The 26475-nt window shown below is 41.3% G+C and overlaps 3 protein-coding genes across 3 annotated transcripts in view; all 3 read right to left on the bottom strand.

Annotated features, from left to right (window-relative positions):
• Positions 1 to 26475, bottom strand: part of LOC311034481 (uncharacterized protein) — a gene marked incomplete at both ends in the record, with an annotated part of 163394 nt that overhangs the window by 126328 nt on the left and 10591 nt on the right. The gene's annotated exons all lie outside the window — the stretch shown is intronic.
• LOC311035100 (extracellular calcium-sensing receptor-like) lies at positions 1673 to 8055 on the bottom strand (the record flags this gene model as incomplete). The annotated part of the gene is made up of 9 exons (XM_084043181.1): positions 1673 to 2700; positions 2787 to 2910; positions 3013 to 3240; positions 5225 to 5431; positions 5659 to 5928; positions 6175 to 6261; positions 7295 to 7318; positions 7538 to 7808; positions 7964 to 8055. 9 exons carry the CDS (start codon positions 8053 to 8055, stop codon positions 1787 to 1789), a joined length of 2217 nt encoding a protein of 738 aa, XP_083899307.1. The 3' UTR covers positions 1673 to 1786.
• LOC311035099 (extracellular calcium-sensing receptor-like) lies at positions 18825 to 25242 on the bottom strand (the record flags this gene model as incomplete). Its single annotated transcript, XM_084043180.1, has 10 exons — positions 18825 to 19738; positions 19825 to 19948; positions 20051 to 20153; positions 20700 to 20869; positions 22318 to 22524; positions 22741 to 23010; positions 23289 to 23375; positions 24479 to 24502; positions 24725 to 24995; positions 25151 to 25242. 10 exons carry the CDS (start codon positions 25240 to 25242, stop codon positions 18825 to 18827), a joined length of 2262 nt encoding a protein of 753 aa, XP_083899306.1.

The raw sequence follows: 26475 nt of genomic DNA, 5'->3' as shown, positions 1-26475 counted from the left end.
TTGATGACTGAAGTAATGTAAGACCCATCTTTATTAATAACCATTCATTAATATCTCGGTATGCACTGGCATGCACTGACCACACCCCCGAACCGGGAGGTCTGGGGGTTCCCCCCCAGAAACTTTTGAACATAGATGTAATTTCCTGTGTTCTGGTGAATTTTGGGAGTTTGATACCAAATCCAGGAGAAAACCAGAAGAAATTACGATCCAGGGGAGTGTCAGGAGATGTGGTCAAAAACCAGGAGACTCATGCAGGATCCAGGAGTGTTGGCAGCCCTGCTACTACTGCAAACTGGTAGCCTAGCCACTTAGCCGGCTCTGCTCTGTCAAGACTCCTGATCAGCACAGCTGATTTTTATATGTTGATTAGTAGCATTCAGCAGGAGGTGCGGCTCTGTGTGGGCGGATATTTCTGGCAGAGACCCTTGAGGGGTGATTTCACCCTTCTGCTATCATTCAGGGGCGTAGCCACGGGTGGGCGGGCCCACATAGAAAGCTGGCCCACCCAATCGATTTTTTTTATTATTCATCTTTTGATAATAAATCGGTCAAATCAGGCAAAAATAAGAATTAAATAACATAACCCTAACCTAACCCTAAACCTAACCCTAAAACCAAAATAAAGTTTAAAAAAAAGTAACAAAATCCGCCCAAAAAACGAGAACGGCTATAGGTGTGCTGCCATGCTTGTTTGAGCATGGCTAGAGAGCCTTTTTCAACCAATCATATTGCTTGGTCGGAACTACCTGTTGTATGACTTATTACTAACAAGTATAGTGTGTTTTTCCAAACAGAGCAGCACAAAGCTCTCTCTTCATTATATGACAGCAACTTCCTGTCCCATCTTTACACAAGAATACATGTTGCACCACAGACTGACACTGTCATACTTTTACCTTGGATGAAAAAAATACAAAAACATAAAAGTCCTCTGCCTTTGGACACTTCAAATAATCAAATTTGGGGAAGTTGGGGTGGCACTGGTAGCCTGCACTATCCTGAACCTGGATGAATACTTAATTTGTATGAATTAGTATATTAGTATAGGGGTGGTCTCATTACAAGGACCTACTGTATACTGCATGATTGGTCCCACTGGTTATAACTGGGAAAAACAATTAACTTGCAAATGAGTTAATGTGAGAAGGTGTTTACATCAGTGTCTGCTTTCTGTCACACTGGAAAGAAATGTCCATAAACATGTTGATGACATTGACACCTACACCTCCTATATGGAGTCTTTGCAGAATTAAGTGATTTTCCTGCACTGAATAATGCCATAGTGGGAAGCAAGGCTATGGGAGGGGTGAGCAACAAGGGAGCGTAGAGTTAGACCAGCAGTTGAAGACATGCTTTAGAAAAATCTGCATGAATGGCCTTCAAAAGAGAATATATTTTTCTTACCTTTTGATCATGAAAATATCACACAAAGCAGCTTTAACCCATTGAAACCGGAGGCCTTCAAAACTAATGCAGCTAACAGGTAAATTTCCAATTCAAAACCTATAAATAATTTGCCTTTTATTTTGACTCACAGAGAATGATGAGCTGCACATTTTTCTTGTCTATGTACTGTAGGTCTAAAATCACCAAGCTCAGTCTTTGAGGGAGAGTAATCAACGTTTCATCAATATTGATAGATAACAAATGTTTGCATCTCTGACTGGATGTAGTTTAATCTAGTATAAAACTGAATCTATTACCAACAAGGTGATCAGCAATCAAATATATCCTTATACGTAATTGTTATAAAATAGTACAGAAAATGTATTAATTAATGCTTCTACGTCTTGGTGGCACCATGACCCATGATGGACTTCTTGGTGTTTCTCTCAGGTTTCAAAAGGATTATAAAACACTTTGGTCCAAACAGTGCAAACACAAGGCCAGAACTAGATGCTAAAATGGCAAATACCTCCACTACATCTGCATATTTGCCTGGCGAGCTGATATATGCTGGGATGAAGGCTATCCACACGGCACAGAAGATCAACATGCTGAAAGTGATTAACTTGGCTTCATTGAAGTTGTCTGGAAGATTCCTTGCCATGAATGCTAGGACGAAGCTGAGGAGTGCCAGTAAACCAATATAACCTAGTAAGACTGCAAAACCAACTGTTGATCCCACATCACACTCATAAACTATCATATCACTTTGATATTGTGTGTTTTTATGCGGAGTTGGAGAGGCAGACACAAGCCAGGCTATGCAGATTATTACCTGGATAGAAGTAAGAGCCAGAACTGTTCCTCTCTGCTGCATAACACCAAAAAACTTCATAATGTCTGCACCGCCAGGCTTGGAGGCCTTGAACACGGCTATTACCACCATAGTTTTTACCAGGATACACGAGACACACAGCACAAAGCTGATCCCAAATACTGCATGCCTCAGCTGACAAGTGGTGAGGCTGGGACGGCCAATGAACAGAAGTGAGCACAAGAAACACAGTTTGAGTGACAGCAAAAGTTGAAAGCTGAGTTCTGAGTTGTTGGCGCGCACCATGGGTGTGTCTCGATGATAGACGAAGATTCCCAGGACAATGGCACAGATAAGTGTGCCTAGCAATGAGATGGCTGTCAAGGAGATACCCAGGGCCTCATGGTAGGAGAGGAACTCAACGCTCTTTGGTACACAGTGGTCACGCTGGGGGCTGGAAAAGAGCTCCTCTGGACAACTGGTGCACTCTGTAGAGTCTAACAAAGAAGGGAAGGTTAAAGGGACAGACAAGTACAGTATCAGCCTAAAGATAGCATAATGTACACACATAATGTAAACCAACCAGTCTCATTGCTCATCTCTCCCTCAGAACAAGCGATGCAGTCAAAGCAGCAGACAGGTTCTCCTTTCCTTCTGGCCACACGGGTTCCAGGGGAACAGCTCTCGCTGCACACTGACCGAGGAGGCTACCGAGGAAAGAAACAGTGATCAATTTCAGTTCAAACGAAATTATATTCACATCGTGATTAACATTAACAACATAAATTATTTTATAAAGCCAAAGTGACCTTTTTGGTTTCAAAGTTCCAGAAGATTCTGTCTTCATCAAGGATGAGTTCTTCATCTGCGGAGGCTGACTTCTTGAACACACCTACATTGTGAAACTGCGTGCTTCCATCAGGGAGCCACGCCCAGTTCAATATATCACAGATTGGTAAAGAATCACCATTCTCATCAAATGATACAATATCACCAAATGATGTAGTGAAGTTGATCTTTGCCAGGTACCACACGAGCTGGAAATGGTGATGAACAAAATTATGAAGCGCAAGAGACTTAATATTATCATTATAATAATTGTAATAATAATAATTCTGTGTCCCAGCACAGAATACATACAAAAAGTGAAACATTGGTAAACATTTCCTGCAGATAAGTATTTTCATGCATCAATTTATACATCACTAGAACATTATTTATACAGTTTATTAGTATGTCAATCTTTCATGCTTTGTAACAATGTAATAATATATATTTTTTTTATTATATCATTATGTTGTTATTCAAAATTAAATCCAACAAGAAACTCTAGTGAACCGTATATTAATATCACACCTGCCATGGCTGTATTGTCTGCAAACTGGCACAGCTGTGCCCATTGAAAGGCCCTCTTCCTGGCACACACTGCAACATGTCATGGAGGGCATGGGCCAGAGCATACACAGCCTTGTACACATTATACTCTGCCCGTAGGTTAGACACATCCAACAGGGTAGTTTCTGCTGTTGCTAGGTCCTCTTGTCCAGTACACACCCTTCCACCAGCATCCACCCACTCTGATGGAAGGGGTGCAAATTTACACTGAAATGTGTGCTCCCAAAACCGCCTCACCTGAAGAAACAAAATTGATAATTAAACAGAAATACAGTATCATGTGAATAATTAAAAACAGTCGTCAGATTCAAATTGTAGATTAAAATGCTGTTTATCTCGCGGACAGACGCACGCATCAGCGGATTTGACCTTCCCTCCAGCCGTATCAGAAGCAGTTTTGTTGTGTGTAAAAAAAGTGGATAAAATTAGTTTTGTTGTAAGCTCCATCATTTCTGTTGTTTCCCGAAAGGAGAAAGAGAAGAAGAGGGTGTGTGTGTGTGTGTGCGTGCGTGCGTGCGTGCGTGCGCGTGTGCGTGTGTGTGTGTGTGTGTGCGTGTGTGTGTGTGTGTCTTCATATAGTTGGTCCTTATGCTCATTATAATATAGTACCATTTCAGTGGTCAGTGTTTCAAAGGAGGGCTGTGGACAGTTAAGAACCAGAATAATCTTTGTCAGGTGTAAACCACATAAGTCCAAAGCTGAGATCAATTGGAAAACCTGTGTTCCAATGGATCCAATGTTTCACTTCAAACATTTCAGAAAATTTCAACCAAACAAGCCGATCTACAAGCTCACAATGTGACGCAAACGTGTTGTGAGCTTGTACATGTTTTTTCTATCATGTTGTCTGTATCGCTGTTCCTATGCTGCTACAATGACTATGTTTACATGGACCCTCATTAATATTCAGAACGACAGCTCAATCAGAATAAAATACCTATTGTAAACATGTCACTTGGAAGAGAATTATTCCGATGCGGTCTCTGATCGGAAGGAATTTTCATTCTAGTTGAGAGTAGAGTGTATAAACCTTTTGACATTTATATACAATGATGTCAAATTAAAGTTATAGAATGATATCATAGGCAGCATATAGCACAGCATATTCCCTTTGTAGAATACTTTCGAGTGTGTCATTTGCTCAATAAGAAAGAAGAGCAGAAACAGAAATAGCTGAGGACACAGTGGTCAGCTCATAATTCCGACATCCCATTATTCCAACCATTAGGTTAGTGTGAGGTTAGGGATACGGTTAGTTATAACAGGGCTAGTTGGACTAACGGGTAGTCGGAATAGTGGGCTGTCGGAATAATGACATGGCACCGTGGGTCCATGAAGAGAATTTACAGAAAGAAAAACAGGCAGAACCACTTAGTGCCAAATGTCAACAGTTATACTCTGATTAAATGCTTTGAGGCATGTAAACGAGGTTAACTTTTTTTATACAATGTAAACCGTTAAGTTGAAATTTCTGATCAGAATTATGAATGAAGAAATATCGTTCATGTAAACACAGTCAATGTCCGAGGAGCCAAACAAAACTATTCTTCAATCTCATGTACCTGTACACAAGATGTAACAATATAGACGATCACCTTGGACCTTGAAATTAAACAAAAGACTCACTAGGATATTTTCATGGCTGTTGACGAGGTCACTTTGAGGATGAATTTTCAACAAGAAGTCCTTGAGGCCTGATATCTCTCCACGACGGAGGGCAATACTCAGGGTGCCTCTCAGGTACGGCAGGTAGCGAGGGGTCTGGAGCTTTGGGTCTGTTATCCAGGCTACAGATGCTATCCACTGTAGACCTGTCACCTTTTGCTTTACCACCTGTTGATTGTGATCAACAAAGACAACAACAGCAACAATAATGGTAATAATAATACTAATAACAATGAATTGAATCACAATTAAGTTGCTTAGCAATTAAACAAAATGCTTGCAATTAAATAGCAATCGATTTTTTACAAACGAAAGGATGTCTTCACTTCAATATTACTCATTTCAGACTCCTTAGAATCATGAGTTCTTAAATTAACATGGATCACAACCCCGACCTCGTCCATGAGTTTAATCACACGGATCCCATATTCAACTGCGACGACCACACGAGCTGTGGATTTCTTCATCACAGAGACAATCCTCTGTAGTTCAGCAGGGTCACTGTCCCAGGGCAGAACCTCAAAATAAGCCAGACAACCCCAACCAGACTGGGCCAGCTCAGACTGGAAGATTTGGGCTACATCGTGGCCATAGACATCATCGCAAAACACAATTCCTGCCCAGGTCCACCCGAACCGTCTCATAATCTGGAGCATAGCTTGCACCTGATTGGATAAGGATGGAGGGATATGTGCTTAAAGTAGTTCATTCAAATCCTTGACCTTTGGCCACTGAATTTCTGATCTAAATCAATGAATCTCCAACACAGATTCCACAACGAAAAGGTCTAATAATTATCTTCTGATGCTGTCAACAGAGACCTTAGGACCCAGCAGTAATACATATAAGCAAATGAGGTGATATGCAATATCAATTACCCTCACTAGAGGTCAAATGTGTGGAACATGTACCTGGACGGTGTTACTTGGTATTGTTCTGAAGAAGGAAGGGTACTGCTTCCGGTCGCTCAGACAGGAGCACATGGAATAGTAACTTATCTGAAAAAGACACAAAACATCTGTTCTGTACTATACAACTTTTTATTTTTATTTAAGCCATTGAGCGGCACCGAGTGCCATGCTATGAGCTTGTAGATCTGCTATCTTTGAAAAATCGTGAACATTTGTGGCAAAATATTTAGTTCCAGAAACCCCCAGAAGCAAAGATTTGAGTTACAAATTCAAAGACAAAAAATTCAAATATTTGCACAACTTTTCATGATTTTTCAAAAATAGCAGATCTACAAGCTCATAGTGCGGCACTCGGTGCAAGAGCTTGTGTAACATAATTTAGCTTTTGCATGCTCTCTCTCACTGGGCCATGTTTTCGCTGGTGCCTTAAACTTCTTCGCCATTGTTTTACTATTTTTAAAAACATTTTCAAATAGTTCAACTAGCCGATCTACATTGACACGTTGTGAGCTTGTAGATTGGATATTTGAACTATTTGAAAATGTTTTTAAATATAGTAAAAAATGGCAAAGAAGTTTAGGGAATGGGTAAGGCACCGGCGAAACTAGGGCCCCTCTTTTCTCTCTCTCTCTCTCTCTCTCTCTCTCTCTCTCTCTCTCTCTCTTTCCCTCAGCAATAGTTCTGTGTCAAATCGTAACCTTTGATTGACTGATGATGACACACAAATAAACATCTTGTCTGAGATGTCAATGACAAAAAAAATCCATTTACAGAACCAGGGACATGCGACGTGTGCACATTTTAACATGTAACGACCCCTGTCCCATGCCGTCCGTCCGTTTTTACCCCTGCACCAGCGAAGCCTCGTCGTGGGCCCCCAACCCATAACCCCTGGCCCTTCCCCCGTTCCCTGTAACTGTTAAATACAGTCGTTATGGCCGTGTGGTCAGGCCTCCTAAAAGGCACTGAAGAGAGTGTGTGTACTGTTTTGGGGGGTTTGCACAGGTTTAATGTTTTACACTGAATGTCAATACGTAAAACATTCTGAATATTACACCAAATAGCTTACTCCCCAACCCCAGTTATATACAAAGACATTATGTGCCCTTAGAATTCTTACTCTCAGGCCCAGGGTGAATGAAATCTGGAACACAAGATGCATTGCATGAAAACCAAAATATGCCTGCTCCGCACTCACATGCTCTGCCTGCATGTGTTGTCTTTCAGGCTTTAAAAATATGATATAAATTGTACATCATATAATATATTTGATTAAAAAAAAACAAATAACCAAAATTAAGCAATGTGCAGTGTATCAAATACAGTAGGTGATGGTAAAAAGGGGCTCACCTAATTAACTTACCAGGGGCACTCTGTACGGACCTAATACACTAGAGAAGGCAATCGAATGTGATGAGTGATCACCCACAATTCCGAGCACTGGAGGAGACCCAACACAGCTCTCATCCAGTTGAATCTGCTCCTCTCTCCCACTGACCAATGACAACGCTGCACGGAATGCAACTCCGGGCGTGTAACAGGTATCATAGAGAATATACCCCAGAGTGACATTGGGTAGCAGGCTGGGGTTTCTGTTGATCTCTGCGACGGCAAAAGCCATGGTCTGGGCGAGCCTGAACCCGTCAATGTTGAGACTAACACACAAAGATGTCACTGTATCCTTGCATATGTATATTTGTAGAAATGTACAGTGTCAACAAATCCTATGGAACCATACATCACAAAGGTCCCTGTTCTCCTGCTTTGCTATTGTATTTGTGATACTCACCCATAACAAATGGGGTCCTGTTGCTCGGAGGTGAAAGACAGATCAGGGAAGACAGAGTAGAGGTGGATATCAAACACGGCACCCAGAACCATGTCCCCAGGCTTGTAAATGCTGTTGAGATTAAACGGTGCCTGTAACTCACAAGAAGAGTAAGATGAGGAAGACAAAGAAGAGAAGAGAGAGAACAATGTCAAGTATGAAAACATTTGTATGACTAGAGAAGCCCCCATGACTGTCCTCCTAATCCCCTCCCCCCCTTCTCTAAATCCATTGCCCGGTTGTTAAGTTTTATACACCGTGCTGTGCCACCCTCTGTGCCAACGCATGCCACTACGTAATCTTTCACAACACCCATCTGAGCAGAGGCAGCTGTAGAGGCAGGGCTTAACATGCATTATCAATACTTTCATATGAAAATAATGTTGTGTGTGTCCTGTAATGTGTCAATCACACTACACAGTATCACCAGTACATTAGAAACTATTCATCCCATTGTAGGTCATTTTCATGACCTACAGTGGATCATGAAATGACCTACAATGATAAATAACTAGAATATATTGTTCCTGAGGAAACAATGTGGGCTCACTTAAAGACAAAAAATGATACGAAAAAGTACAAACTGTTCCCAAACAGTGCTCTCTTTGACTTGGTATCTCTGATTGTGTTCACCATCACCAGGTGTACTACTGTAATTGCTACAGTGCAGAGGGACATGGGTTGATAATAATGGTCTTAACTCAAAATGTATGCAACACACAGCTCTTTCAATTAAATCGGAGAGCAGACCTGTGTGAACTTGGTGATATAAAAAACATATCTGTAGTGTAAGAATTGTGGCCACAGTGACTTTACGAAAACATGGGTCATTCCTCTTGTGTCCCTCTCTCTCCCTTCTTGCAAACACCATTAGTGTGTATTGGAAAAGCTGAAAAGACTGTGAGATCCACATGTGCTTTGAAGTGGGATAGCTTCAAATGTATAAAAGTGATCAAAAAGTTAAACACTGCAATGGAAGTCATAATATACCTCAACCTTTTAAAGTTTAAATGGAGTCTGTAAGTTAAAGCATGCTGAAGTAACATGATTGCAAACAAGTGAAAGGTTTTTCAGTTGAAATAACATTAGGCCTGATTCACTAAGCTCGTTTACGCTGCCAGGGCTCTGGCCCTATCTGGCGCAGAGGGCACAAGCAGACAAAGTTCGAGACCCAAGGCCGCCGGGGTACTGCAGACAAACGACCCAGGCAGCCTAACCCAACCTCTGCGTCTTGTTATTTTAAAATCTACTTGTTAAAGCTAATTGTGGCATACAAGTAGTACTAGTCTTGACTAGACTTGCCTTCTGTGTGACACCTGCCTTGAATTGTAGTGTAAATGACCCCAAGGCACTGTGCTTTTATTTTGGTATTTGATTTTGTGTGTCAGGTCACAGGTCACAGGTGCATTGCATTTATGTTAATTCTATGTTTCTGTGAGGTGCTTTTGAGATGCTTTTATTTTGAAGGTGTTTGCTTGATTTCTCACTACTATCACCTGTCTGCTCAGCCAGAGACTCAAATGTTTGCAGTAGTACCAGGGTGAGGTCTGCTTGCTGGACAGTAAAGGTTTAGCCCCCTGCCTAAATGGGCACAAGGTATATTTTCATTTGTTTAAAGTGTGTTGTATTTTGTCATGTATTTTATTTGTCTAAGCAAGGTCTGTTTTGTAATAGTGTTGCTCAATGTGAATGATTGTTTTTGTAATTTGAAAATGTTTAATGTCCAATTGTTTGTTTGTTTGTTTTGTGACAGCTTTTACGTTGTTGGTTTTAAAATAAACCTCATCTAAACCACCAGTAAAAGACCATCTTTGGGCGGGGACGCTACAGTAAAAGCTTCGACCCTCATCTCTTCAGCGATCCTGTTGCACAACCAAGGGGATTCCACGGTTCAACGGCACTCATCCTACACGGGCAGCAGACAGTTGAAGTTGATGTGATGGTCAAAGACATCTGAAGGTAACATCCTAAAGTCATTCAAAAGGAGGACACAAGCCTTGTCTTGGAGTACAAATATGGAGAAACAGATTATAACTCTCCAGAAGGAGATTGAAGAACATAAAGACAATCTCCAAAATGAAACAGAAAACTTTGCACTAAGAAGTGAATTAAAAGAAAAAATTGAAGAGAAAGAGAAATTAATGGCTGATCTGCAGAGTCGTGTACTAGAGGCCACAAAGGAACCTCGCCATTCTGAACGTCAACGAGTTCCAACAGAAAAAATGCATGCTTACCAACAAGAGGAGTTGAGTAAGAAAGAAAAAAGACTAATTACCCTGTATGAACAGTGGAAGATTGTGGCCCGTAAGACAAGACAAGAGCTTAAAACAAACATAACAGAAACCCATCTGACATCCCTCTTAGACCCTCTTGAAAAAGCACAAAATGTAGTCACGAGGACCTATATGGAAATAAGAGATCAGATCACACCATCAACTGAACTAAGACGTAAAATTGATGCATGTGAAGCTGTAACTAAGGATATCACCAAAATTATATATGATAGGATAACAGAGGTTGATGGAGATTATGATGCAGAGGGTGTCAATGGACGGCTTCGTGGGCTATTGGATTGTGAATATGCCCGCTCTATTTATGGTTCAACTGCATCACAAGTGTATGTTAGCAATCACTCTGTGGCATCTTCACATAGAAGTAATCACTCTGTGATATCTTCAAATAAAAGCCATCACTCTGCAGCACCTTCAAATAGGGGCCTTCCCTCTGTGGCACAACCAAATGTTAAGCTTCCCTCTGTGGCACAACCAAATGTTAAGCTTCCCTCTGTGACACAGGCAAAAGTTAAGCCAACCTCTGTGCCACCCTCAGTAGCACTTTCTATTGCCAGTCATCACTCTGCTTCCGTATGTATGGCAACCTAACGCGCAGAAGCAGCCGCTGAGGTAGCAACAAAGGAAGCTGAATGTAAAGCATTATCAGAGGAAAGAAAACAAAAGGAAAGAATAAGGAATCTAAAGGAGCAATTGCAGTTACAGGAGTCTGAATTGGAAACCCTACAAAAGGAAAGGGACTTGGCGGCAGCACGAGCCAGGTTTGAGGTCTATAACAGAGAGGTACAAAGGGAAACGGACAACCAATCTGTTAAGTGTGACCCCGAGAGCCAGCGCCCCACATTCTCTTCTAATGTAAAGCCCCACATTCAGTCTGTTAAGGGTGAGCCTGATATCCAGCGCTCTGTCTTTCCTTCCTCTATGCAGCCCCAAATCCAGTCTGTTAAGCTGGACCCTGATAGTCAGCCTTTCATACCCCCTAATGCCATGCAGTCCCCCAGCAATGTGGCCACACAACCTCCTCTCACTGATGTGTCTTATCTGGCACAAGCTGTACAGGACAGCATAGCATTTAATAGACTTCCCATGCCTGAGCCCACAGTCTTTAATGGTGAACCCCTTCGATTCATTGAGTGGAAGGCCTCCTTTATGTCGCTTATAGATAGAAAGGGCATTTCTTCTGCAGACAAACTATACTATCTAAAGAAATATGTTAGTGGCCCAGCTCACAAATGTATTGAAGGCACATTCTACCGAAGCGATGAAGATGCTTATCAAGATGCTTGGACCAAACTTAATCAGTGATACGGCCAGGCTTTTGTCATTCAGAAAGCATTTAGGGACAAGCTAACAAATTGGCCAAAAATAAATGCTAAAGATGCAGAAGGAATAAGGAACTTTTCAGATTTTCTGAATGCTTGCCTACAGGCTATGCCATATGTTAAAGGTTTGGACATACTGAGTGACTCTGAAGAAAACCAAAAATTAGTACAGAAGTTGCCAGATTGGTTAGTGTCACAATGGAATCGGCAGGTCACTAAGGCCCTCATGGAAAGTAAAGAATTCCCCTGTTTCCATGTTTTTGCTGCATTTATGTCAGTCGAAGCAGAGATTGCATGTAACCCAGTTACTTCTATCTATGCTCTTCGCTCTTATGACTCACCCAAGGATAAAAGGGACCCAAAGGATATAAAAAGGAACACGGTAAATGTTTACAGTACTCAGGCAACTGTAGACAGTGACAAAGAAATGCCAACCAAAGGTGCCCCATGCATGTTATGCAAGGACAGTAATCATCAGCTCTATAAGTGCCCCAACTTCATGGAAAAGTCCCTTGAGGACCGAAGGACATATATAAAGGACAATAGACTATGTTATGGATGCACAAAAGCGGGACATAGTGCAAAAGAATGTCGCCGCCGTCACAGTTGTGATACATGCAAGGGGAAACATCCCACTTGTCTTCATGACAATAACTATGTTAAAAAAACAAATGGAGACAAACCTGTGCAGAAGGATAATTCAGCAGAACAGGATACAGATGACATTGCATCAGCTCTGTCTCACAAGATCACCAGAGAAGGACAGTCTGCTAGCACTTCAATGATTGTGCCGGTATGGGTGTCATCTGTCCAAAATCCAAACAAGGAAAAACTTGTATATGCCTTCTTAGACACACAAAGTGACACTGCTTTTATTGATCAGGAGGTGAGCAGTGAGTTGCAAATGGATCGTTTCCCAGTTAAGCTAAAACTAACCACTATGTTGGGAGAGAATACAGTTATGCATAGTGAAAAAGTAACAGGTGTCCGTGTGAGGGGCTATAGCTCCTCAGTACACATCGACCTCCCTTCAGCATACACAAAAGACTGTATACCTGTCAACCGGGAGCACATACCAACCTGTGAAACAGCCAAACACTGGAGTCATCTCTCAGCTATCACAGATGAAATACCAACACTCCTGAGTTGTAAAGTTGGCCTTCTCATAGGCTACAACTGTGCCAGGGCATTGGCGCCTAGAAAGGTGATACTAGGCAGAGAAAACGAGCCCTATGCTGTCCAACAACATTATTTTTGAAGGCCTCTGGTTTCAAAGGGTTAAAGCTGCTTTGTGTGATATTTTCATGGTCAAAAGGCTTGAAAACAACAACTCTGCACAAAGGTTTCATAGTGTAACACTACCAACCAATGTGCATGTGACGGCCAATTGCCATCCATGTAGATTTGTTTAAAGCATACTTTCAACTGCCGGCTAAACTCTTAAGCTCCCGTGTTGCTCAACCCTCCCATAGCCTTGCTTCCAACTATGGTAGGTCTAGTCATTCAGTGCAAGAAAAGCACTTGTGCAAAGACCATTGTATAATGCATTCTGTAGGTAACAATGTCATCAACACGTTCATGGACTCTCCTTTTCAGTGTGACATAAAGCAGACATTGATAACATGTTAACAGCTTCATTTTAAAGTGCATTGTGTAGACGGTGTGCAGGTTGTTTTTTTATTTCATTCTATACGTCTGATCCCTACCTACAGTACGCACCTGTCTCTGAGCTGATCAGGTGTGCATGAGACCTTGCTTTTCCTGAAATATGTGGGGTAAAAGTAGTTAAGCTGATTTTGATTCTGTTTAACACATTTTGCTGGGGACCCCCTGGAACCCCCTCAAGGACCCCTGGGGATCCCCGGATCCCCTGCAATGACAGGTAGAAACACACTATTCTAGTTAGTAGTAAGTACTGTAGGCTTACTATCATGCATCTATTTTACGCAAGGCTTCAGAATATGAATGGATATGGTTCAGTAAAAGTGGTGGTATTAAGGCCCGGTGTGTTTGTGAGTGCCCCGATGGGGTGATTGAACACTCGGCTTGTTGCCTACTGAAAGACTGTGTTATTAACTCACTGTCTTTGAACCACTCAAACTAGAGGATAATCATGTCCGAGATTCGCTCCCGACAGTGAAGCAGTTTATGTTTAACTAAGGCTTCACGCTACGGGTACAGAGAGTGTTGACCCGAAATTGCTGTTTAGATTTTGTCCAAACATCACGCAAATCAGCACACATTATCTCTATAGTTATGTGATCAAGACGGATATGTCAGATTTTTCATAGTCCAAACCAAGATTGGCATCTAGTTGCATGAGGGGTTTGTTTTGAACAAAATGCCAATAAATTTAACAGTACCTCAAACACAAATATTTTACACTCCCACAAAGCAACATATTGTGCAATAACTCAACATTAAACCCTCAACTTCCACAGATTCCACTCACCTCTATAATGACTGAATTCCGAGATGATATTTACTGTGAATTAACAGTGAATGATTTTGTAACGTTTTCATATAAAGTTACATTATTCTACTCTACATGTCACATCATTATAGGGAAATTTGGCATCTATATTAAAGGAGTTAAATTGACAATCTCTTCAAATAAAATATTGAATCAGAATATAGCTTATTTAACAAGGCACTGACCCATGTGATATTTAATTGGTGTTATTGTACAGTTTCAACCTTTAAATGGTCTCTAAGGCCCGGGTCAATTAAAAAACGTGTGTGTGTGTGTGTGTGTGTGTGTGTGTGTGTGTGTGTGTGTGTGTGTGTGTGTGTGTGTGTGTGTGTGTGTGTGTGTGTGTGTGTGTGTGTGTGTGTGTGCGTGTGCACCAGGGTGTGTTGCCAGTCCCCAAGCCTCATACGTTGGCATCATGCTATGAGAGTTTGAATGAATGTAGAATGATGTGCAGGATGTCATTTGCATACAGGGGACTTAATTTAATTGACAAGGTGACTTTCTGGGCAGCTCGCCTTGCAATTGGCCGGTGGGCGGCGGCCTATGGAATAGACCATTGCAGTATGAACTGAGAGGGGGCCTCAGTGAAATGAAGTAAAGCTTATAAATTAGTTAAGCGGTCTTGTTGTTGCATTTTCACGCAGGATTTCTTTGCCTATGCCTATAGCAAAGACCGCATCTGGGTAGAGCGGCTGCTTGGGAATCGGAAGGTTCCCGGTTCGATCCCTGGCTCCCCATGTTACTGAAGTGTCCTTGAGCCCTGAACCCCTAACTTCTCCTGATGAGCAGGATGGTGCCTTGCATGGTTTCCTCTGCCATTGGTGTGTGAATTAGTGTGTGAATGGGTGAATGTAATGCACACTGTAAAGTGCTTTGGATAAAGGGGCTATATAAATGCACAATTTACCATTTTAAACATTCAAAACCACTCACTGCAAGAAGAATAGGATGTCACATTTTCAATAAGCAATATTACACCAGCGTGTGTGCGTTATCGTGATTATTGACATGACAGTGATGCGGTCAGGATGAGGCGGAGCCGAGTTCCGCAAGCGTCACTGAAGTGCCAATCACAGTAAAGCCACCATCGAGTGTAATATTGTGATTATACAATAATTACCATCAAAATAAAACATATAAAATGTATTCATATGTGGGGGCTTTCGCTTTCAAAATAACAACCTTTTTGCAAGTGTTATCTCTTGTTATCCTGTAAATACATGATGGGGTCTGACAGAGACAGAGTCCTTGTTTACTCAGACCAAATATTGAGATGGCTGTGCGCTAGACAACTTTTCCCAAACTGAACACAGAGAAACAAAACTAAACTGTCAGCTCAATCTCATCGTTATTAAGATATTCGATAGAAAAAAGAAAAATAAATCAATGCCACATTTAGCTACTACTACTACTACCAGGGCTGCCAACATTGGCCTGTCAGAATCCAGGAGATTGGTTGGGGGCGTGGCTAGCGGGGGGTCTGGGGGTCCTCCCCCCAATTTTAACGATGAGTAGATGTAATTTCCTGTGTTTTGGTGAATTTTGTGAGTTTGATACTTTTATCAGACTTGCTTTACTAGCATTGGAAAATAATGGGTACAATTTCATCCAATAAAAAAGTAGGCCTACAAAAATGTATTTGATGACTGAAGTAATGTAAGACCCATCTTTATTAATAACCATTCATTAATATCTCGGTATGCACTGGCATGCACTGACCACACCCCCGAACCGGGAGGTCTGGAGGTTCCCCCCCAGAAACTTTTGAACATAGTAGATGTAATTTCCTGTGTTCTGGTGAATTTTGGGAGTTTGATACCAAATCCAGGAGAAAACCAGAAGAAACTAGACGCGTCGCAATTCCAGGGAAATTGCAGAGTGTTGTTGCGCCGACGCCGGTCGCGGGTCGCGGCCGCCAGGACTCGAGGAATAGGCCGGGAGGAATAACGTCGGAGGCTGCGCCAATTACATTGTCACGTCTCTCATGAGATCGCTTGCGTTTCATTTTGAAAGGATCGATCCACCCCGAAATAATGTTTTTGCATCAAACGGTTACATTTTGCGCATTTGTGGCGCCCCCTATGGGTCAAAGTGGAAATGCTTTTGGGAATTTGTTGAGTAAACCACCCTCGACATGTGATTTGAATTTGGGATTGACAGGACGTTTCGTTCCTGATTTCTGGCATTTTTGGTAAAACGGGCCCCTCCCGCTAACTTTGGAAGCCATTTACGGACGAACGGTAAGGACTATGAAAATGCCGTTTGGATATGTTTACCGCATGGGCTCAGAGATCATGTTTACCGATTTGTGTGAGATTTGGAAAAAAATTGTAGGAAAAGGAGCAAAAAGTGTGTTTTGAAGAAAATTCAAAATGGCGGAAAATCTATCCTGACGCAAATGGGCGTGGCCTATATGGGGAGATGCGTAATGACCCAAGGAATCCAGGGAAAAAGAAATTTTGATTTTACGACCTACGGTTCAAGAGTTATAGGCCAAAAGGTAAAGTGGGCTGTTATAGCGCCACCATGTGGCCGACTGGTGTGATTATTTTCATAATAATTTCGCAAAAAACTATTAACCTCCCCTCCAAATCTTGTAACTGTAGCCCTTACAGTTTCCGAGAAAAAAATACTTGAATGGGAGTTTTTGCAATTCCCATTAAAGTGGATGGGGAAATTTAATGCAGAAATAAATCAATATCAAAAAATCTATCCTGACGCAAATGGGCGTGGCCTATATGGTGAGATGCGTAGTGACCCAAGGAATCCAGGTGAAAAGAAATTTTGATTTTCGGACCTACGGTTCAAGAGTTACAGGCCAAAACGTAAAGGGGGCTGTTATAGCGCCACCATGAGGCCGAATGGTGTGATATTTTTTTCAATAATTTCGAACAATATTATGAATTATCCCTCCAAATCTGATAACTCTAGCTCTTACGGTTTCTGAGAAAAAAATACTTGAATTTGAGTTTTTTCACTTTTCCATTAAAGTGGATGGGTGAATTTAATGCACTAATAAATCAATATCAATTATTATTATTAACTATTTAACCAATCTCTTAGCAAAATACAAGCGCACGATTCCCGATTTAGACGGTCATTTTGATATATGGCACAACATTAGGGGATAAAAACTGTGGGAGGAGATGCGGTTCGAAATATTTTTTATCTTGAAGTGGAATAAAGCTATAGAGTACTATAGTCTGGTTGCCCTGTTGGGCAACCACACTAATTACGATCCAGGGGAGTGTCAGGAGATGTGGTCAAAAACCAGGAGACTCATGCAGGATCCAGGAGTGTTGGCAGCCCTGCTACTACTGCAAACTGGTAGCCTAGCCACTTAGCCGGCTCTGCTCTGTCAAGACTCCTGATCAGCACAGCTGATTTTTATATGTTGATTAGTATCATTCAGGGGCGTAGCCACGGGTGGGCGGGCCCACATAGAAAGCTGGCCCACCCAATCGATTTTTTTTATTATTAATCTTTTGATAATAAATCGGTCAAATCAGGCAAAAATAAGAATTAAATAACATAACCCTAACCTAACCCTAAACCTAACCCTAAAACCAAAATAAAGTTTAAAAAAAAGTAACAAAATCCGCCCAAAAAACGAGAACGGCTATAGGTGTGCTGCCATGCTTGTTTGAGCATGGCTAGAGAGCCTTTTTCAACCAATCATATTGCTTGGTCGGAACTACCTGTTGTATGACTTATTAACAAGTATAGTGTGTTTTTCCAAACAGAGCAGCACAAAGCTCTCTCTTCATTATATGACAGCAACTTCCTGTTGGTCCCATCTTTACACAAGAATACATGTTGCACCACAGACTGACACTGTCATACTTTTACCTTGGATGAAAAAAATACAAAAAATAAAAGTCCTCTGCCTTTGGACACTTCAAATAATCCAAATTTGGGGAAGTTGGGGTGGCACTGGTAGCCTGCACTATCCTGAACCTGGATGAATACTTAATTTGTATGAATTAGTATATTAGTATAGGGGTGGTCTCATTACAAGGACCTACTGTATACTGCATGATTGGTCCCACTGGTTATAACTGGGAAAAACAATTAACTTGCAAATGAGTTAATGTGAGAAGGTGTTTACATCAGTGTCTGCTTTCTGTCACACTGGAAAGAAATGTCCATAAACATGTTGATGACATTGACACCTACACCTCCTATATGGAGTCTTTGCAGAATTAAGTGATTTTCCTGCACTGAATAATGCCATAGTGGGAAGCAAGGCTATGGGAGGGGTGAGCAACAAGGGAACGTAGAGTTAGACCAGCAGTTGAAGACATGCTTTAGAAAAATCTGCATGAATGGCCTTCAAAAGAGAATATATTTTTCTTACCTTTTGATCATGAAAATATCACACAAAGCAGCTTTAACCCATTGAAACCGGAGGCCTTCAAAACTAATGCAGCTAACAGGTAAATTTCCAATTCAAAACCTATAAATAATTTGCCTTTTATTTTGACTCACAGAGAATGATGAGCTGCACATTTTTCTTGTCTATGTACTGCAGTTCTAAAATCACCAAGCTCAGTCTTTGAGGGAGAGTAATCAACGTTTCATCAATATTGATAGATAACAAATGTTTGCATCTCTGACTGGATGTAGTTTAATCTAGTATAAAACTGAATCTATTACCAACAAGGTGATCAGCAATCAAATATATCCTTATACGTAATTGTTATAAAATAGTACAGAAAATGTATTAATTAATGCTTCTACGTCTTGGTGGCACCATGACCCATGATGGACTTCTTGGTGTTTCTCTCAGGTTTCAAAAGGATTATAAAACACTTTGGTCCAAACAGTGCAAACACAAGGCCAGAACTAGATGCTAAAATGGCAAATACCTCCACTACATCTGCATATTTGCCTGGCGAGCTGATATATGCTGGGATGAAGGCTATCCACACGGCACAGAAGATCAACATGCTGAAAGTGATTAACTTGGCTTCATTGAAGTTGTCTGGAAGATTCCTTGCCATGAATGCTAGGACGAAGCTGAGGAGTGCCAGTAAACCAATATAACCTAGTAAGACTGCAAAACCAACTGTTGATCCCACATCACACTCATAAACTATCATATCACTTTGATATTGTGTGTTTTTATGCGGAGTTGGAGAGGCAGACACAAGCCAGGCTATGCAGATTATTACCTGGATAGAAGTAAGAGCCAGAACTGTTCCTCTCTGCTGCATAACACCAAAAAACTTCATAATGTCTGCACCGCCAGGCTTGGAGGCCTTGAACACGGCTATTACCACCATAGTTTTTACCAGGATACACGAGACACACAGCACAAAGCTGATCCCAAATACTGCATGCCTCAGCTGACAAGTGGTGAGGCTGGGACGGCCAATGAACAGAAGTGAGCACAAGAAACACAGTTTGAGTGACAGCAAAAGTTGAAAGCTGAGTTCTGAGTTGTTGGCGCGCACCATGGGTGTGTCTCGATGATAGACGAAGATTCCCAGGACAATGGCACAGATAAGTGTGCCTAGCAATGAGATGGCTGTCAAGGAGATACCCAGGGCCTCATGGTAGGAGAGGAACTCAACGCTCTTTGGTACACAGTGGTCACGCTGGGGGCTGGAAAAGAGGTCCTCTGGACAACTGGTGCACTCTGTAGAGTCTAACAAAGAAGAGAAGGTTAAAGGGACAGACAAGTACAGTATCAGCCTAAAGATAGCATAATGTACACACATAATGTAAACCAACCAGTCTTATTGCTCATCTCTCCCTCAGAACAAGCAATGCAGTCAAAGCAGCAGACAGGTTCTCCTTTCCTTCTGGCCACACGGGTTCCAGGGGAACAGCTCTCGCTGCACACTGAACGAGGAGGCTACCGAGGAAAGAAACAGAGATCAATATCAGTTCAAACGAAATTACATTCACATCGTGATTAACATTAACAACATAAATTATTTTATAAAGCCAAAGTGACCTTTTTGGTTTCAAAGTTCCAGAAGATTCTGTCTTCATCAAGGATGAGTTCTTCATCCGCGGAGGCTGACTTCTTGAACACACCTACATTGTGAAACTGTGTGCTTCCATCAGGGAGCCACGCCCAGTTCAATATATCACAGATTGGTAAAGAATCACCATTCGCATCAAATGATACAATATCACCAAATGATGTAGTGAAGTTGATCTTTGCCAGGTACCACACAAGCTGGAAATGGTGATGAACAAAATTATGAAGAGCAAGAAACTTAATATTATTATTATAATAATTGAAATAATAATAATTCTGTGTCCCAGCACATAATACATATAAAAAGTGAAACATTGGTAAACATTTCCTGCAGATAAGTATTTTCATGCATCAATTTTATCACTAGAACATTATATATACAGTTTATTAGTATGTCAATCTTTCATGCTTTGTAACAATGTAATAATATTTAATTTTCTATTTTATCATTATGTTATTATTCAAAATTAAATCCAACAAGAAACTCTAGTGAACCGTTTATTAATATCACACCTGCCATGGCTGTATTGTCTGCAAACTGGCACAGCTGTGCCCATTGAAAGGCCCTCTTCCTGGCACACACTGCAACATGTCATGGAGGGCATGGGCCAGAGCATACACAGCCTTGTACACATTATACTCTGCCCGGAGGTTAGACACATCCAACAGGGTAGTTTCTGCTGTGCCTAGGTCCTCTTGTCCAGTACACACCCTTCCACCAGCATCCACCCACTCTGATGGAAGGGGTGCAAATTTACACTGAAATGTGTGCTCCCAAAACCGCCTCACCTGATGAAACAAAATTGATAATTAAACATAAATACAGTATCATGTGAATAATTAAAAACAGACGTCAGATTCAAATCGTAGATTAAAATGCTGTTTATTTCGCGGACAGGCGCACGCATCAGCGGATTTGATTTTCCCTCCAGCCGTATCAGAATCAGTTTTGTTGTGTGTAAAAAAAAGTGGATTAAATTAGTTATGTTGCAAGCTCCATCATTTCTGAAAGGGGAAAGAGAAGAAGGGGTGTGTGTGCACCCTTTGAATTGAATTGAATTGTGTGTGTGTGTGTGTGTGTGTGTGTGTGTGTGTGTGTGTGTGTGTGTGTGTGTGTGTGTGTGTGTGTGTGTGTGTGTGTGTGTGTGTGTGTGTGTGTTCATATAGTTGGTCCTTACTAATGCTCATTATAACATAGTACCATTTCAGTGGTCAGTGTTTCAAAGGAGGGCTGTGGACAGTCAAGAACCAGAATAATCTTTGTCAGGTGTAAACCACATAAGTCCAAAGCTGAGATCCATTGGAAAACCTGTGTTCCAATGGATCCAATGTAGTCACAAGCTCTCCAATAACCCCCACAGACACACATACCCTGGCTTTCACTTCAAACAAGCCGATCTACAAGCTCACAATGTGACGCAAACGCGTTGTGAGCTTGTACATGTTTTTTCTATCATGTTGTCTGTATCGCTGATCCTATGCTGCTACAATGACTATGTTTACATGGACCCTCATTAATATTCAGAACGACAGCTCAATCAGAATAAAATACATATTTTAAACACGACACTTGGAAGAGAATTATTCCGATGCGGTCTCTGATCGGAAGGAATTTTCTTTCTAGTTGAGAGTAGAGTGTATAAACCTTTTGACATTTATATACAATGATGTCAAATTAAAGTTATAGAATGATATCATAGGCAGCATATAGCACAGCATAGTCACTTTGTAAAATACTTTCGAGTGTGTAATTTGCTCAATAAGAAAGAAGAGCAGAAACAGAATTAGCTGAGGACACAGTGGTCAGCTCATAATTCCGACATCCCATTATTCCAACCATTAGGTTAGTGTGAGGTTAGGGATACGGTTAGTTATAACAGGGCTAGTTGGACTAACGGGTAGTCGGAATAGTGGGCTGTCGGCATAATGACATGGCACCGTGGGTCCATGAAGAGAATTTACAGAAAGAAAAACAGGCAGAACCACTTAGTGCCAAATGTCAACAGTTATACTCTGATTAAATGCTTTGAGGCATAAACGAGGTTCACTTTTTTTATACAATGTAAACCGTTAAGTTGAAATTTCTGATCAGAATTATGAATGAAGAAATATCGTTCATGTAAACACAGTCAATGTCCGAGGAGCCAAACAAAACTATTCTTCAATCTCATACCTGTACACAAGATGTAACAATATAGACGATCACCTTGGACCTTGAAATTAAACAAAAGACTCACTAGGATATTTTCATGGCTGTTGACGAGGTCATTTTGAGGATGTATTTTCAACAAGAAGTCCTTGAGGCCTGATATCTCTCCACGACGGAGGGCAATACTCAGGGTGCCTCTCAGGTACGGCAGGTAGCGAGGAGTCTGGAGCTTTGGGTCTGTTATCCAGGCTACAGATGCTATCCACTGTAGACCTGTCACCTTTTGCTTTACCACCTGTTGATTGTGATCAACAAAAACAACAATAACAATGATAATAATAATACTAATAATAATAAATTGAATCGCAATTAAGTTGCTTTGCAATTAAACAAAATGCTTGCAATTAAATAGCAATCGATTTTTTTACAAACGAAAGGATGTCTTCACTTCAATATTACTCATTTCAGACTCCTTAGAATCATGAGGTCCTAAATGAACATGGATCACAACCTCGTCCATGAGTTTAATCACACGGATCCCATATTCAACTGCGACGACCACACGAGCTGTGGATTTCTTCATCACAGAGACAATCCTCTGTAGTTCAGCAGGGTCACTGTCCCAGGGCAGAACCTCAAAATAAGCCAGACAACCCCAACCAGACTGGGCCAGCTCAGACTGGAAGATTTGGGCTACATCGTGGCCATAGACATCATCGCAAAACACAATTCCTGCCCAGGTCCACCCGAACCGTCTCATAATCTGGAGCATAGCTTGCACCTGATTGGATAAGGATGGAGGGATATGTGCTTAAACAAGTTCATTCACATAGTAGTAAATCCTTGACCTTTGGCCACTGAATTTCTGAACTAAATCAATGAATCTCCTACACAGATTCCACAACGAAAAGGTCTAATAATTATCTTCTGATGCTGTCAACAGAGACCTTAGGACCCAGCAGTAATACATATAAGCAAATGAGGTGATATGCAATATCAATTACACTCACTAGAGGGAGGTATCTGTCAAATGTGTGGAACATGTACTTAGAAATTCACCTGGACGGTGTTACTTGGTATTGTTCTGAAGAAGGAAGGGTACTGCTTCCGGTCGCTCAGACAGGAGCACATGGAATAGTAACTTATCTGAAAAAGACACAAAACATCTGTTCTGTACTATACAACTTTTTATTTTTATTTAAGCCATTAAGCGGCACCGAGTGCCGTGCTATCTTTGAAAAATCGTGAACATTTGTGGCAAAATCTTGGATTATATATTTTTTTAAAGCAAACATGTATAAAATATTTAGTTCCAGAAACCCCCAGAAGCAAAGATTTGAGTTACAAATTCAAAGACAAAAAATTCAAATATTTGCACAACTTTTCATGATTTTTCAAAAATAGCAGATCTACAAGCTCATAGTGCAGCACTCGGTGCAAGAGCTTGTGTAACATAATTTAGCTTTTGCATGCTCTCTCTCTCTCTCTCTCTCTCTCTCTCTCTCTCTCTCTCTCTCTCTCTCTCTCTCTCTCTCTCTCTCACTGGGCCATGTTTTCGCTGGTGCCTTAAACTTCTTCACCATTGTTTTACTATTTTTAAAAACATTTTCAAATAGTTCAACTAGCCGATCTACATTGGCACGTTGTGAGCTTGTAGATTGGATATTTGAACTATTTGAAAATGTTTTTAAATATAGTAAAAAATGGCAAAGAAGTTTAGGGAATGGGTAAGGCACCGGCGAAACTAGGGCCCCTTCTCTCTCTTTTCTCTCTCTCTCTCTCTCTCTCTCTCTTTCCCTCAGCAATAGTTCTGTGTCAAATCGTAACCTTTGATTGACTGATGATGACACACAAATAAACATCTTGTCTGAGATGTCAATAACAAAAAAAAATCCATTTACAGAACCAGGGACATGCGACGTGTGCACATTTTAACATGTAACGACCCCTGTCCCATGCCGTCCGTCCGTTTTTACCCCTGCACCAGCGAAGCCTCGTCGTGGGCCCCTAACCCTAACCCCTGGCCCTTCCCCCGTTCCCTGTAACTGTTAAATACAGTCGTTATGGCCGCGTGGTCAGGCCTCCTAAAAGGCACTGAAGAGAGTGTGTGTACTGTTTTGGGGGGTTTGCACGGGTTTAATGTTTTACACTGAATGTCAATACGTAAAACATTCTGACTATTACACCAAATAGCTTACTCCCCAACCCCAGTTATATACAAAGACATTATGTGCCCTTAGAAGTCTTACTCTCAGGTCCAGGCTGAATGAAATCTGGAACACAAGATGCATTGCATGAAAACCAAAATATGCCTGCTCCGCACTCACACGCTCTGCCTGCATGTGTTGTCTTTCAGGCTTTAAAAATATGATATAAATTGTACATCATATAATATATTTGATTAAAAAAAAAAAAAAAAAAAAAATTAAGCAATGTGCTTAAGTGTATCAAATACAGTAGGTGATGGTAAAAAGGGGCTCACCTAATTAACTTACCAGGGGCACTCTGTACGGACCTAATACACTAGAGAAGGCAATCGAATGTGATGAGTGATCACCCACAATTCCGAGCACTGGAGGAGACCCAACACAGCTCTCATCCAGTTGAATCTGCTCCTCTCTCCCACTGACCAATGACAACGCTGCACGGAATGCAACTCCGGGCGTGTAACAGGTATCATAGAGAATATACCCCAGAGTGACATTGGGTAGCAGGCTGGGGTTTCTGTTGATCTCTGCGACGGCAAAAGCCATGGTCTGGGCGAGCCTGAACCCGTCAATGTTGAGACTAACACACAAAGATGTCACTGTATCCTTGCATATGTATATTTGTAGAAATGTACAGTGTCAACAAATCCTATGGAACCATACATCACAAAGGTCCCTGTTCTCCTGCTTTGCTATTGTATTTGTGATACTCACCCATAACAAATGGGGTCCTGTTGCTCGGAGGTGAAAGACAGATCAGGGAAGACAGAGTAGAGGTGGATATCAAACACGGCACCCAGAACCATGTCCCCAGGCTTGTAAATGCTGTTGAGATTAAACGGTGCCTGTAACTCACAAGAAGAGTAAGATGAGGGAGACAAAGAAGAGAAGAGAGAGAACAATGTCAAGTATGAAAACATTTGTATGACTAGAGAAGCCCCCATGACTGTCCTCCTAATCCCCTCCCCCCTTCTCTAAATCCATTGCCCGGTTGTTAAGTTTTATACACCATGTTGTGCCACCCTCTGTGCCAACGCATGCCACTACGTAATCTTTCACAACACCCATCTGAGCAGAGGCAGCTGTAGAGGCAGGGCTTAACATACATTATCAATACTTTCATATGAAAATAATGTTGTGTGTGTCCTGTAATGTGTCAATCACACTACACAGTATCACCAGTACATTATAAACTATTCATCCCATTGTAGGTCATTTTCATGACCTACAGTGGATCATGAAATGACCTACAATGATAAATAACTAGAATATATTGTTCCTGAGGAAACAATGTGGGCTCACTTAAAGACAAAAAATTATACGAAAAAGTACGAACTGTTCCCAAGCAGTGCTGTCTTTGACTTGGTATCTCTGATTGTGTTCACCATCACCAGGTGTACTACTGTAATTGCTACAGTGCAGAGGGACATGGGTTGATAATAATGGTCTTAACTCAAAATGTATGCAACACACAGCTCTTTCAATTAAATCGGAGAGCAGACCTGTGTGAACTTGGTGATATAAAAAACATATCTGTAGTGTAAGAATTGTGGCCACAGTGACTTTATGAAAACATGGGTCATTCCTCTTGTGTCCCTCTCTCTCCCTTCTTGCAAACACCATTAGTGTGTATTGGAAAAGCTGAAAAGACTGTGAAATCCACATGTGCTTTGAAGTGGGATAGCTTCAAATGTATAAAAGTGATCAAAAAGTTAAACACTGCAATGGAAGTCATAATATACCTCAACCTTTTAAAGTTTAAATGGAGTCTGTAAGTTAAAGCATGCTGAAGTAACATGATTGCAAACAAGTGAAAGGTTTTTCAGTTGAAATAACATTAGGCCTGATTCACTAAGCTTGTTTACGCTGCCAGGGCTCTGGCCCTATCTGGCGCAGAGGGCACAAGCAGACAAAGTTCGAGACCCAAGGCCGCCGGGGTACTGCAGACAAACGACCCAGGCAGCCTAACCCAACCTCTGCGTCTTGCTATTTTAAAATCTACTTGTTAAAGCTAATTGTGGCATACAAGTAGTACTAGT

This window comes from Gymnoscopelus microlampas (genome assembly GCF_963454915.1).
Source record: "Gymnoscopelus microlampas genome assembly, chromosome: 19".
Classification (NCBI taxonomy): Eukaryota; Metazoa; Chordata; class Actinopteri; order Myctophiformes; family Myctophidae; genus Gymnoscopelus; species Gymnoscopelus microlampas.
The sequence above is the reverse complement of the archived record's forward strand: the minus strand, read 5'-3'. Positions and strand labels throughout refer to the sequence as shown.